The following is a 14,854-nucleotide window of genomic DNA, read 5'->3' as shown; positions in this document are numbered from 1 at the left end:
ACCCCCATGGACAGCCCAACCAAAAGGCTGTCATTATTTTGAAATTTTTTTAGTGACCTTTTCCTTCCCTCCTATCCTCCTCCCAAACCACACCTGGGATACCTTGTCAGTTCTCTCCCTCTTTTTATAATGACTTAATAAAGAATACATGATTTTTAAATGATAGTGACTTTATTTCCTTAAGCAAGCTGTAATCGAAGGGGGAGGGTGGGTTGCTTACAGGGAATGAGTCAATCGGGGGGACGGGGTTCATCAAGGGAAAACAAACAGTAGTCACACTGTACCCTGGCCCGTGATGAAACTTGTTTTCAAAGCTTCTCTGATGCGCACCGCTTCCTGGTGCGCTCTTCTAATTGCCCTGGTGTCTGGCTGTGCGTAATCAGCGGCCAGGTGATTTGCCTCAGCCTCCCACCCCACTATAAAGGTCTCCCCCTTACTCTCACAGAGATTGTGGAGCACACAGCAAGCAGCAATAACAATGGGGACATTGGTTTGGCTGAGGTCTGAGTGAGTCAGCAATGTGAGCCAGCGCGCCTTTCAACAGCCAAATGCACATTCTACCACCATTCTGCACTTGCTCAGCCTGTAGCTGAACAGCTCCTGACTACTGTCCAGGCTGCCTGTGTATGGCTTCATGAGCCATGGCATCAAGGGGTAGGCTGGGTCATGAAGGATAACCATAGGCATTTCAACATCCCCAACTGTTATTTTCTGGTCTGGGAAGTAATTCCCTTGCTGCAGCCGTTTAAACAGAGTAGTATTCCTGAAGACGCAAGCGTCATGAATCCTTCCTGGCCATCCCACGTGGATGTTGGTGAAACGTCCCTTGTGATTCACCAGTGCTTGCAGCACCACTGAAAAGTACCCCTTGTGGTTTACATACTGGGTGCCCCGGTACCAAGATAGGGATACGGGTTCCATCTATCGCCCCTCCAGAGTTAGGGAATCCCATTGCAGCAAAGCCATCCACTATGACCTGCACGTTTCCCAGAGTCACAACCTTTCGTAGCAGCAGCTTAATGATTGCTTTGGCTACTTGCATCACTGCAGCCCCCACAGTAGATTTTCCCACTCCAAATTGATTCCCGACTGACTGGTAGCAGTCTGGCGTTGCAAGCTTCCAGAGCGCTATTGCCACTCGCTTCTCAACTGTGAGGGCTGCTCTCATCTTGGTATTATGGCGTTTCAGGGCAGGGGAAAGCAAGTCACAAAGTTCCATGAAAGTGCCCTTACGCATGCGAAAGTTTCGCAGCCACTGCGAATCGTCCCGCACCTGCAAAACTATGCGGTCCTACCAGTCTGTGCTTGTTTCCCGGGCCCAAAAATCGGCGTTCAATGGCTAGAACCTGCCCCATTACCAGCAGGATATCCAAAGCGCAGGGGCCAGCAGTTTGAGAGAATTCTGTGTCCATGTCCTCATCACTCTCTTCGTCACGCTGCCGTAGCCGCCTCCTCCTCGCCTGGCTTTGTAGGTCCTGGTTCAGCATAGACTGCACAAGAATGCGCGAGGTGTTTACAACGTCCATGATTGCGGTCTTGATCTGATCAGGGTCCATGCTTGCTGTGCTATGGCGTTTGCACAGTTCAGCCGGGAAAAAAGGCGCAAAATGGTTGTCTGCTGCTTTCACGGAGGGAGGGGTGGGGCTGTACCCAGAACCATCCGCAACAATGTTTTTTGCCCCATCAGGCACTGGGATCTCAACCCAGTATTTCAAGGGGCAGGGGAGACTGCGGGAACTACGGGATAGCTACCCACAGTGCAACTCTCCGGAAATCGATGCTAGCCTCGCTACATGGACACACACTGCCGAATTAATGTGCTTAGTGTGGCAGCGTGCACTCGACTTCATACAATCTGTTTTACAAAACCGGTTTATGGAAAATTGGAAAAATCCCGTAGTGTAGACATACCCTGAGTCTACCTGAATCGGGGTCCAGGGCTGGGCATGTGTGCAAGCCTCTTTCCCTCTTGCTTGCTATCTTGGTGTGCCTGGCGCAGAGGAGCAGGAAGGGCCCTGGAGAGTTTCTGGGGTGGGCACAGCCCTTGCACTGCGTCAGGGTCAGGTGCAGCCTCATCACTGAGTCCATGTCCTGGGGGGTGGGCTGCAGGGTGATATCCCTCCCCCATGCAGCCAGTGGCCTGTGCTCCCCATTATCACGCTGGAGCCTCCGTATTTATTTACGGACAAATAAAATATGCAGCATTTTAAAATAGCATGCAAAATTTTTATTTTCATGGTGCAGAATTCCCTCAGGTGTAAGATTAGTACTAGTGATAAAGAGCAAATAAGGCAAAAACATATGCAGAGGCCATTATTCTATCACATGATGCCTCAAGTCCAAAGTGATGGCTTAACCTACAATATTTTCTGAGATTTGTGAAGTTCCCAGATCTCTGGTCTTCATTCCATAGTTTTCTTTTCAATTGCTTCAAATGGATAGTTGAGATTGGGGGGGGGGGGGAGCAGCGCTGAAGAGAAGGAGGAAACTTTCCCTATTGTATCCCATCCTACAGAGATGACTACTTCTGTCTTTCTAACTCTTCTGTAGAGGACAGCATCAAGGAATCCAACTTCTGCAACACAAAGCATGAACAGCTGCTCTGGCTACTTTTCAGGATCAAATGGCCACAACCAGATTATTTTTAAGGGGATGAGGGTGGTTGTTTTTTCAAAAACAAACAGGCTCTTAGATGAAATCTAACTAGAAGTTCCTGTTTAACAAAAGCATCCTACAGTTGATCAACACCTCCTCACATAGCAGTTACAAAGAAAAGGGTGGCCCAGAGTCACATTTTATGATTCCACTATGATGACATTCTCCTCTGCCACATGTTACATACTTAGGTATAAAATGAAGAGATAACATCTGAATGGAATGCACTGAAGCCCAAACTGGAAATAAAACGCAAAAAATCAACACATGGAAAAGACAAATGCCATGAAATAGATGAGATACAGAATTAAGGTGGAAAAACGTGAGAACAGAAAAGAGTGGAAAGACTACTTAACATTTAATATATAGCTGCAACAATTCCTATCATCCACATAACTCAAAGTGTTTTTCAAAAAGTAGCTGTTATTCCCCAAAGTGTCAAAGCACAGATGAGAATAAAACCCAGATTTCCTGACTCCTAGGCTTATGACCTATGACCTATCCACTGACTTGTGTACAAAGAGAGAATAGAAAATCCCATTAAACAGGATTTTAGTGAAGAGAGATTTCTTAATTTTAAGTTCTCAGATAGGACTGATATTCTTTAAAGGAGACTGTTACAGAACAACTCAACATATGCTGGACATTCTGGTTCTAAGTCAACCTGAGACTTGGCACAGAGAGATCTGATCTTATTTTGAGTTCTCTTTTTATTACCAAGTACTGTTTAGCATACAAAAATTGCTAGTACAATTTAATAATTTTCCATTCCAAAAAAAGTTAACGCTGTACCCTCCCCCCAGCACCACCTCTACAATTTATGCAGAGATTTTTAATTGAAAGATTTTTAATTGAAAAATCTCCTCCCTGATCAATTAAGTATGATATGTAGACACAGGAGAAACAAGTAAGGTTGCATATAATAAACTGTACCAGCATTAAAACCAGTGGAAGCCCCAGCACTTTTATCATGTTAGTTAAGTGTACTTTACAGCATGTAAAACAGGGAGGTTAAAAACAAGACACCTCACCCACCCAGAATGGCTGAACCAGAAGCCTTGTGTACACTAGAGCTCTCACCAGATCAGAATGCGCAAAACTAGAGGGAATTTACTTGCATATTTTCTGATTGTAGGAAAGTCTTGTGTGTCTTCAGAGAGTTGTCTCAGACTGAAAACAATGTTTTTTAATCTACTTAAGAGGAAATCCCCAGAGGACAATACAGGGCCCCATTTGTTTTGTGGCTGCAGAATTTACCCCTTGCAACAGATCCGTGCATACAGAATCTCCAACTTTCATTTAAAAATCAGAATTGTATCTAACGCTTACGGTTAGACACAAAACTTTATAAAACAGAAATAGTAAGCCAATGCAGTGTTCTCCAATTTCTGCGGAAAACCTGAAATAAGAGATCTGAAAAATATGAACTGCCCCCTTCATCTTAATGAATTAATAAAGATGACAATTTAAATGGCAATTCAATTATTCTACTGTTCACCGCTCTAGCAAAAACTCTAGCTAGCCAACGTGTTTATCTCACAGTCTGAAGTTGTCTCTTAGTACTCCCTTGGTGCCATCTGCCTCCTACCCAACGGTCAAAGTCTTCTACTTCATCCTCCTGACAAAGTCCATAATGTAGGTAAGGATTACCAGGACAAATATCTTTGTCATACTGAAAATTGTAAACATGGGGACCAGGTGACCCGAGCATCTAAAATAGACAGACACTATTATACTGACTGTGCCATAGACTTTTAATAAAGGATACTCAATTTTTATATTTAAAATATAGCTGCTACAGTATTTCCAGCGTGCTGCACTATAGTTCCATAGAACCGAGAAACTTAGCTGCAATTTAGGCTCAGACCTTGCTCTCAATTCAAGAGGATTTTAGATTGGGAGCTCTTTCATGATCTCTTACTAAACTGAGTGAATGAGACGGTCTTAATTGGAACATCTCTCTCAGCTCTCTTCTGTATCCACACACTGCTAGATATATTGATTTCTGCTTTAAGTTCTGATGTCTTAACATGCATCCTGTCCATAACCTTTCCTTACGGATTATGGAACATTGTCTTTGTGGCTGCATATTAGAAAGTAGAAGCCAATGGAAACTGTGTCAGGTTAAAGTGTTTCCTTGCTAACATTATTAAACTTGAAGTTTCAGAACTCTCACTCTTCATTATTATTGGTTTGTTTTTGCATTTACTCAGTATGGACAGAAAAATGGGACTTAGCTACACTCGCTAGTTCCTAAATCCCAATACAACAAAGCACAGTTTACACTGCAAATCCTACAAAGAATGTTTAAATCCACCACCATTTGACATTTCCCCCCCATTAAAACATCATGACAATATTTCCATTTTTCTTTACAAAATCTAAACCACGTGATTATCTCTGAATAGTTTTTGAAAATTATTGATTTTAAAGCTTAAAATTTCAGGAAGTTCATACATGCTATCTTTCTGCCACACTTTACTTCAGCCACAGGGATGTAAAGAACACTAATTCTATGCAGTTAATCTACCTCAGAAAAGTCTGTTGAACAGCCTGTGAAAAACAACCAGGTTTTCCAAAACCCTGGAGGCAGAAGGCTTAAGACTCCAAAGATTATTGTAAAAAGAAAGCTCTCTCCCTTTGGAGAAGCTATCATTGTGCTTATAAATCAGTTATTTGCATGACACCCATGGTCTTAGACAGGAGATGCTGTGACACCATCTGACATCTTTTTTTTTTATCCTGGAATATCACTCCTTCAGCTAAATTTATGACATTTCAAAGATTTCTGAAGGAACAGGAAAGGTTGACATTACATATTCTTCTTTCCACAGAAAAATAGTTAAGGCCCTAATTCTGTAAATGATTGGGTTTGGCAGTCTGCCTGTGCGCATACACTACCAATGCATGAAAAAGGCCTAAAGTTTGTCCTTGACAGTGATCCCACAGTACCTTGGGCCAGCAAATTACAGTTCCACACCCAAAACAGAGAAATAGTCAAGAATCCAGAAGAGAGTCTCAAAGAGATACTGAGCAAAATGTCCCAGCTAACAACGCCACCTCCAAAAACACAAACTATTCAACGTGCAATGTCCAGGCTAGCAGTAACTATTAAAAACTATCTGCACAATTTTAACTACTGGTCCTAGAACATTCAAGTTATTTAATTTGTCATAAAAACCAAATCACAAAGACTTCACAGCCACATTCAAGACAAACGTGTAACCCCAGGCTAGCCCCTGCAAAATCTGCAAATACACCTAAAATAGAGCAGGAGGTACAAGAGCAGAGACAGCTGAAATTGAAATACAATCATGGCATGGAAAGAAAGGAGGCAATTTAATAAAATTTATTAACAATTCTTTAATTTTTGTGAAATAAGAAAAAAGTCTCAAGATTATCATCTTCTCTAGTAAACCCCTAGTATCAGAGGACACATGATTCTAGGAAGCACAAATGATTCTAGATGTCCAGAAAAAGAAGTGTTCCATTAAAAAAAACCAACATGAATATTATACTATAATCACATATAGTTGAATAAAAGGTCAGCTGCAAGTTTTGCTATAAAATTGTCACACTACAGCAATATTTACATTAAACAAAAATAGGAAGCCGTTATCAAATGCTATTCTGAAGTATATAACAATTGTTTGATTTGATATCACTTTATTCTTCACCCAGTCCCTACTCTGCACCCTGTACACACTACTGCCTAGCAAAGAGGCATGATAAACTTGAAAGATAGATTGATTTATTTTGTGTTTTAGGAGGTGGGGCAGAAATCAGCCTTCAATTTTCATACTGGTACCTCTGAAAGGGAAAAATATTAAATATGGACGAAAATTACCTAAAATACTATGCAACAATACTAGAAATATTGTTAACTGATCTAACAGTCCAGCTGCAATATGGTAGCTTTAATAGAAGGAAAAATTCAGTAGCAATTTGGTCTTCTAGGAAGAGTTATGTTCATTACAGCAATTTCAGGAAACAGTTTGTTTTGGAGTTAGTTTAACACTGTGTTGCCAAAGTATTCTAAATCATTATTGGGGAGTCCAAAATTAAGCAAAACACCATTTCATGATCTATCCAACAGAAACATTAAGTCTTACTCACAAAAAGGAATTAGCAGATATATTGCTAGTTGCTCTGGGTATGCGAAAGACAACTCACTAACCTAACTTAAGATAGGCATTACTTCCGAACAAAACAAATGGGGAGGGGGTGCCTAACTTATTCTGCCACTGATCATCATAAGCTATTTAACAGAAAACTGTATTAATTTAGTTCAATCCAAAATGACAAAAATTCTCATAGTAAGGAACTTCTTGCCATATATAATTACATTTGAAAGATACTTAAATTTGGTATTCCTGAGCCTCAACATCAGAGCAACAACACTACTGAAAAGTGTTATTTATGATAAAGCCAAGTTTAGCACCAAATCTTAGGGCTAGTCTACACTAGCAACAGCAGTTCTTTAACGTGGCTTGTGTGATCACGGCAAAAAAAAACCACCTCCACGAGGGGTGCGGCTCCTAACGCTGGTGCACTGTCTACACTGGCACTTTACAGAGCTGAAACTTGCTGCGCTTGGGATGTTTTTTCACATTCCTGAGCGAGAAAGTTGCAGCGCTGTAAATTGTACTTACATTAGGGGGTGGCTTATTCACACCCCTGAGCAACATAACTTACACTGACTTAAGCTCTAGTGTGTACATAGAGTTAGATACAGTCGGACAAATCCTGTTTCCACTGAAATCAGAGGCAAAAACTCCTACAGAAGTCAATGGGAGCAGGATTTGGCCCTAAATAGATTTCCATTATATTTTAATATTGCACAGCAGCCTAATGAACTAATAAACCAGCTTTCATACCTATACTAACTAGTCTAAGTAAGATAACTACTTCAATCAAATTCCAGCGGTAGGGAAATCTTCCCTCTTAAGTTATTTTAGGTATACACACCAACAGTAGTATCAGTTTCTATGACCACACTGCTGTTGTATGAGCACCGTATAAACATTACTGAATTTATCTTTGCAATACCTCTATTTAGTATCAGTCTCATTTTATAGATAGGAAATTGAGGTACAGATATTAAACGGACTTGCCCAAGATCACACAAGGAGTCTGTAGAAGGGCTGGGAACTGAATGCAAGTCTTTAAAGCCCTGGTGCAGTGCCTTAACCATAAATCCATCCTTCCTACCTTGCTTTCACCTCTCTCAAAATTTCTGCAGCATGCAAGAAAAAACTACAGGTGACAACGTCTATAGTAAAGGCTAAACAGTCTAAATTTGGAAAAAAAATCAGCTGTATCCAAGAATGAGTTTAGGGAAAGATATGTAGTTTCAGTCATTAAAAAAACAAAATCCAAAATTCAGCCATTTCCCTGAGATGCTCAATTGCCTTCCTACCTTGAAATAAGGACCTGAAATTTGGCAGGGGGTCATTTGGGTGATAAAAATGAATCTTTTTCCTTCCTCAAGAAAATCTGTCCAGATTTCACCAAATGAAAAAACCCGGGGGGGGGGGGGGATCTCAAATTACACATGCTCCACAAAGACTTTGGAGTCTGGCAGTGAAATTATCGAAAGATTGCATCTCCTTTAAGAATGTTCCACCCTTTCACAGCTTCTGTATGCAACCAACCTGTACATACACCATTCACACAAAGCAACAGAGTGTGCACCATCCCAGAGCACAAGAGGATAAGCTGGATTTTCCTTGACAGATTGCTGCGGCACCAGAACTGAACTGAAAGACTGTCTCTCCTGTGCTGCCAAAGTTTTCCTTGCTGGTGCCCAGGGAACATGGAGAAGGAGTAAAGTGGCCTGACTCAGATTCAGAAGGGTGAGGGGGAAGAGATACAAGGCAGGGAGGAGAGAGGGTCAAGAACAGATCAAAATGAGGAGAAGGGGCAGGAGCTAGGTCAGAGTGGAACAGGTGCATGAATCAGACAGGAGTAGGGGAAGCTAGGAGCTGAAGGGCTGTAACCACTAGAGATCACTCCTTGACATAATCTGGAATCAAAACCATTATTCTTGAATTTCAACATTCCTTTGGTGTGTAGCAAAACAGCTGTGAAAGCCAAAGGCAAAGTGTGTCTCCATCTCCCTCTAGAGGCAGGTCCACACAGAAGATGATAGCCTTTACCAGTTACTCTCTAGCTCACATGCTTGAGGACTGTGCCATGCAGCTAAAGATTCCAACCTCACTAATGAAACATGTGGGGAGTTGAAAGCTGAAAAAGAGCCAAATTTACTTTGGGTGCCCAATTTTAGAAGACTAGGACCCAATTTTTCAGAATATGCACCATATTATGGCACTATGTATGTTCAGATCAGAGCTCCTACTGTGCTCAGTTGCAGGAGAACTGAGAACTCAAAACTGTAAATGCAGGTATCTCAAGTTGGATACACAGAAAAGGAGTGGCCAGCTGTGGACATTTTCATGTAAGTGATTTGCCAAGCACCACACAGGTATTCTACAGCTAAGGCAAGGATAAAATCCAATTCTCCAGGGTGGCATTCAATTTCCTTAACCACAAGACCATCCAATCTCTTTCTGCAATCCCCTGCCTCATTCACCACACATCTTCCAACTTCTGCAGCAAATGAGACAGGCGTCTTACCAACAACACTGACAGAAGGAATGAATAGAAAAAAAAGTATATCATGTAATTAAAGACTATCATCATGCAAATACACGGGGACAAAGGGGGGCAAATTAAGGATACACAGGCAATTTTAATTCAGGCATTTCTTAACTGTATGTTTATAAATAAATAAATCTATGTTAAAAGAATATTATTTATGCATACACAATTTCTATCAAGATGAACATAAGTAATTAGCATTAAAATAATACAACCATAAATCCAGTGTTACTCAGATTAATCTCTCACTCATTGGTTCAAAGGTTCTTTTTTAAGCATACATCTTGGAATGCTATAAATTTTAATATACTATTTTAAATGTTTCTTTTTAATTTTAGAGAGTCATTTGCACTACACTCTGGAAGAATTTTGAATGGATACCACGGGAAAACATTACTTCACTTAAAATCATTATATGTAAAGAGACTGCTGGCGGGGGAGGGGAAATCAAGAATTAATCCTTGTTTTTTCCATGGTTTCCTATAACTTAAGGATATATTATTTCAGCCAATATTTTCATTCAATCACATTTTTCCTCGGTATATCATACACACTCAGAATCTAACTTCTTCTTTGCCACGCACTCATTTTCTGTTAAATATGTCCACCTTAGCTACTTATAGCTTCACAGCTTCATAAACTTAAAAAGTTATTTCAAAAACAACATGTTTTAGGTTCTCAAATTAATATATTTAGATAGTCTACAGTGGTAGGCCACAATCCTGCCATTAGATCAGTAGACAGACTCATGCCTATATGTGCAGTCCTTACTGACTTCAAATAGACTCCAGGTAGTCACAAGGGATTCATGGCAGATAACTCTGCATGGGGCTTGACTGAAATGGCTAAGATCTTTAAACCTGCCTAAAAATAATACATGCAGACTATATTCAACCCTTACCGTTAGGGGGCCAAACTTTGGGAGTCTTCCTGGGGACTGGGCTTACCTCAATGATCCTAGCAAAACCATTATTGTTTTATAATCACATGTATTAAGTAGATTTATAAAATGGACATTTGCCATGACAACAGCAGTAGCTACTTAAGATTTTTATCTTTGATGGTTTATTTAATTTCACACTGTGACCCAATTCTTTTTTTTTTTTTTTTTTTTTAAATCAAAGCCACTCAAATTTGAGAAAATAGTGACAGTTTCACTTCACCAAATATTGTGCATTAGAGTTGTTCCCTGACTCAAATCCTATATGCCAAAATTCATCCCTGTGGATATCACATATAGACGTACGTTTTTAAAGAAGCCACATCAAAAACCCCTGTAATGGAAACCTGCTGACAGGACTTCTACATTGGCAATTCCTGAAGGCACTAAGAGAAGAGGTCCCAATTCAGCAAGGCACTTAAGCATGTATGCAACTTTAAAGATGGGAATGGGACTAGTCACATCCTGGAAGTTAGGCATGTACTTAAGTACCTTGTTGAATCAGAGTGAAAGACTGTCCAACTGACCATGACTACAGAATTACAGGATGAAGGGCTGCTGTGGGTTGGTTTGTTTTTGTTGTTGTTTTTTGAAGGGAGGAAGAGGAGAGAAACACAGTAGAGTGCTTCAATCAAAGACACATTTAACAGGAATGTAACTCTGTCCAAATAAGACTATGAGCATTCCACAATCTCCCAGGCTCCATTTAAGTATCTAAGTAACTTTCAGTTGGATAGACTGAAACCATCTGGTGTTTGATGTTTAAGGCTGCAGTTCTACAATCCCTTGCTTTCAGAACTCCCATTGACTTTGATGGGAGTCTTGCAGGAAAGTATCTGGCTCCTACAGGAACTTGGGAGAACAGTACACATATCATTCCTGTACAGTTAACTTTCAAAGTTAGGAAGGCATGGTTTCTTGAGTACATACGGAAGCTAAATGCAATTGAATTACAATAAAATTATTAATGCTCATATGTGGGTTTTCATAATTCAGTCGTAGCCACAAATTCCAGAAATGAAATCCTGGCGTGCTGGCCACACTACAGTCAATGGGACTTTTGCCATTGATTTTACTAAGGCCAGGATTTCACAGACAACTAATTGTGGTGTGGCTGAGTGAACAGCAAGACAGGCACAAATACCACATAACATAAAACAAATATGAAAGGAAGACTTGCATCATTTACTAACAGCAGAATCTTTGATACTCTGTTACAGTATATTCTACAACAGCTACAGGAAAACCCATTTGCAGTAACAAGTACATTGCTGTAGTCATTATAAGGTAAATTTAGACTGTTATTTGAACAACACTGATTGCATTCAAAACTAACCCATCTCTTAATATTCTCTCCCATTTTACATACACACATCAATTCCTGCACACAGCCCAAGCAGAAATGCTTGGTCAATCGTAGTAATAAAAAAAGGAAATAAACAGTAGCAGGGAGCTATTTTTAAGCACCTCTTCTCTTCAGAGCTAAAACAATAAATATACAGCACATATTTATACTTGCCTACTGTATTTTCACTCCATACATCTCCATTTTCACTCCATGATAAAGTGGGTCATAGCCCAGAAAAGATTATGCCCAAATACATTTTAGCCTCTAAGGTGCCACAAGGACTCCTAATTGTTTTTGCTGATACAGACTAGCACAGCTACCTCTCTGAAATCTGTCTTCAGAGCTAGTTATCTAGGCAGATCCAGACCAGAATTCATTCCCCCTGCCATTATAAGTTATCTTGAGAAAACTTATCAGTGTAAATATCACTAAAATTAAGACTGTTCAAAGTTGTGTGCTATTTAAGACTGAGCTGTTGTCTGCATTCTTCTAAAGAATGCTCAACACAACATTTTATGACTGCTGTCCCCAAGAGACCCTCAAAAGAAACCTAAGGTCCCTCCCTCAAGGCTATGCCTCCAAGCAAACATCTTAAATGTAACAATAACAACAAAGACAGAATGAAAAGCACACACCTATCACTGTAAATCAGTGCATAAGAAAGGAAGGTATGGTGGCGATGGCCAGGAGGTAATAGAGTCCCAAACAAAAGGCAAACTCACATATTTAACAATTAAGATGGGTTAGGGCAGAAAGAGGGAGGTAGGGGGTGTGTTTGTGTGTATTCTGGGGGTGCAGGCTAATGTGTGTGCATGTGTGTGTTAAAACAACAAGGGCTGGCTCACTGGTGCATGTATGTTATGAAAGGGAAGGGTTATGGGAGTGTGCAGATATATGCGATGTAGCAGCAGGGTTATGGGTGTGCATATATTACAGGTGTGAATGTGCTGGGTGTCAATAGGCAGAAAGCTTGGGGAGGGCATATGGGGGGGCGGTCAGGTTCAAGGGAATTCATGCGTTGAGGGCAGGCTGGCAGGGGGTTCATGTGCCAAGAGGGAGCAGGCTTGGGATGGTGCAGCTCGGGGGATCCATGTCACATGTATGTGGGGGGTCCAGCTCACGGGGATCCATGGGGGGGGAAGGGGGCTACACGGGGAGGTGGAGCGAGGCTTGCGAGGATCCATGCATCTGGGGTCCATGTGTCGGGAAGGTTAAGTGTTGGGGGGATTCAGCTCAGGGGGCTCCAAGTCTCAAGGGGTTCAGTCTGTCTCAGGGGATCCATGTGTTGGGGGGGTGGTTGATGTGTCAGGGGCAGGCTAAGTGGGCAGTGGATCTGGCTCAGGGGGACCATGTATCAGGGGGAGGCTGAGTGGGGGGCGGGTCCAATTCAGGGGCGCCATGTGTGTGTGGGGGGGGTGAGGCTGAGTGCGGGGGCAGGTCCGGCGGGGGGGGGGTGCATGTGTTGGGGAAGGTCGATGTGTCGGAGGAAGGCTAAGTGGGAGGCGGGTCCAGCTTAGTGATCCGTGTGTCAAGGAGGGTCGATGTGTGGGGCGGGGGGGCGCAAAATGGGGGGCGGGGGCGGGTCCGGCGCGGGGGGCCACGTGTCAGGGGGAGACTGAGTGGGGGGCCGGTCCGGCTCGGGGGGCCACGTGTCGGGGGGCAGAACGATTCCCCCCTGCCCCGGGGAGGGAGGCTGCCCAGGCGCTAGGCGAAGCTCCCCGGTGGGAAGTGAATCATCCAGCAATGCCGCCCCCCTTCTGTACAGGGCCGGGGCGCGGAGGGAGCTGCGGCGAGTCCACCTCAGCTCCTGGGGCGGCGGTCGGGCCAAGCCCGCTGGCTGCGGGGCGCCGCCGCCCGGGGGAAGCAGCGAGGACCCCGGGCCGGCCCCGCGGCCGCACTTACGTGTAGATGATGGACATGAAGTGCATGAGCCACAGCACGACGAAGAGGATGAGCCCGAAGATGGCGAGTCCGTCCAGAGCCAGGGCCAGTACCGCCATCCCCGCCCCGGGGCCGCGCACGCAGCGAGAGGCGCTGGCCGGGCCGCTCCGACCCCCGCTGGCGGCTCTGCCCGCAGTCCCCTCCTCGGTCCGTCCCTGCCAGACCCGCCGCGCTCCACCCCGCCGCTGCTCGCGCACTAAGCGAAACAGCTCGGCGCTCGCGGACAACTCTGGGGCGCCCCGCCCCGCCGTCAGCCGCTAGCCACGCCCCCGATCGCCCCTCCCCTTCCCTTCCCCGCAGTGACGCCATCCGCTTAGCAGCCCCGTGCCGCCCCCTGTCTCTCGCCTGGCGCTGGGAGGAGCGGGAATGAGGGGGCAGGATTCTCGCGGGGGAGGGGTGAGTCACGGCGAGGGCGGCAGTGATGTCACGGCCCCGCGAGGGGCAGCCCCTGGCGAGGGAAGCTCCTCCCTGCTGGGAGGGGTGAGGGGGGGCGGGGAGGAGAGGTGGGGGCCTGGTTTGGGGAGGGAGAGGACAGGAAGGAGAGGAGAGGAGAGGGAACGGGGGGGGGGGGGAGGAAGCGGATAGAGGAAGCAGAGGAGAGGGAACTGGGGAGGGAATGTTGAGAGAGGGGGAGCTGGGGAGGGAGAGAACAAGAAGGAGAGGAGGGGGACTGGGTTGGGGAGGGGGAGCTGGGGAGGGAGGAGAGGAGGGAGGGTTGGGAGTGGGGGTGGGGACAGGAAGCAGAGGAGAGGGAACTGGAGAGGGAATGTTGAGAGAGGGGGAGCTGGGGAGGGAGAGGAGGAGGAGCTGCGGAGGGTGGGGACAGGAAGGAGAGGAGGAGGAACTGGTGAGGGAGGATTGGGAGAGGGGAAGCTGGGGAAGAGGAGCACAGAGGAAGGAGAGGAGGGGGAACTGGGGAGGGAAGGTTGGGGAAGGGGAGCTGGGAAGGAAGAGGACAGAGGAAGGAGAGGAGGGGGACTGGGGAGGGAGGGTTGGGAGAGGGGGAGCTGAGAAGGGAGAGGAAGGAGAGGAGGGGGAACTGGGGAGGGAGGGTTGGGAGAGGGGGAGCTGAGAAGGGAGAGGAAGGAGAGGAGGGGGAGCTGGGGAGGGAGAGGACAGGAAGGAGAGGAGGGGGAACTGGGGAGGGAGGGTTGGGAGAGGGGGAGCTGAGAAGGGAGAGGAAGGAGAGGAGGGGGAACTGGGAAGGGAGGGGCTGAGAGTAGGGCTGCCGGGTGTCTGGTTTTCGACCAGAACGCCTGGTCGAAAAGGGACCCTGGCGATTCCAGTCAGCATCACTGACTGGGCTGTTA

At 44.7% G+C, this 14,854-nt stretch overlaps 1 protein-coding gene across 2 annotated transcripts in view; it reads right to left on the bottom strand.

Moving 5' to 3' along the window:
* UGCG (UDP-glucose ceramide glucosyltransferase) overlaps positions 1 to 13,707 on the bottom strand; it is a 47,818-nt gene extending 34,111 nt beyond the window's left edge. Inside the window, exon 1 of one of the 2 annotated variants that reach the window (XM_050943164.1) lies at positions 13,506 to 13,707. In XM_050943164.1, the coding sequence (XP_050799121.1) occupies positions 13,506 to 13,603 (98 nt within the window). In that variant the 5' untranslated portion in view covers positions 13,604 to 13,707. The remainder of the gene's footprint in view (positions 1 to 13,505) is intronic. The other variant, XM_050943163.1, reaches the window with a different exon arrangement.
* Between the last annotated feature and the right edge of the window lie 1,147 nt (positions 13,708 to 14,854).

Source organism: Gopherus flavomarginatus, chromosome 3, assembly GCF_025201925.1.
Source record: "Gopherus flavomarginatus isolate rGopFla2 chromosome 3, rGopFla2.mat.asm, whole genome shotgun sequence".
NCBI lineage: Eukaryota > Metazoa > Chordata > Testudines > Testudinidae > Gopherus > Gopherus flavomarginatus.
Note: the sequence above shows the minus strand (reverse complement) of the source record. Positions and strands in the feature narration are given on the sequence as shown.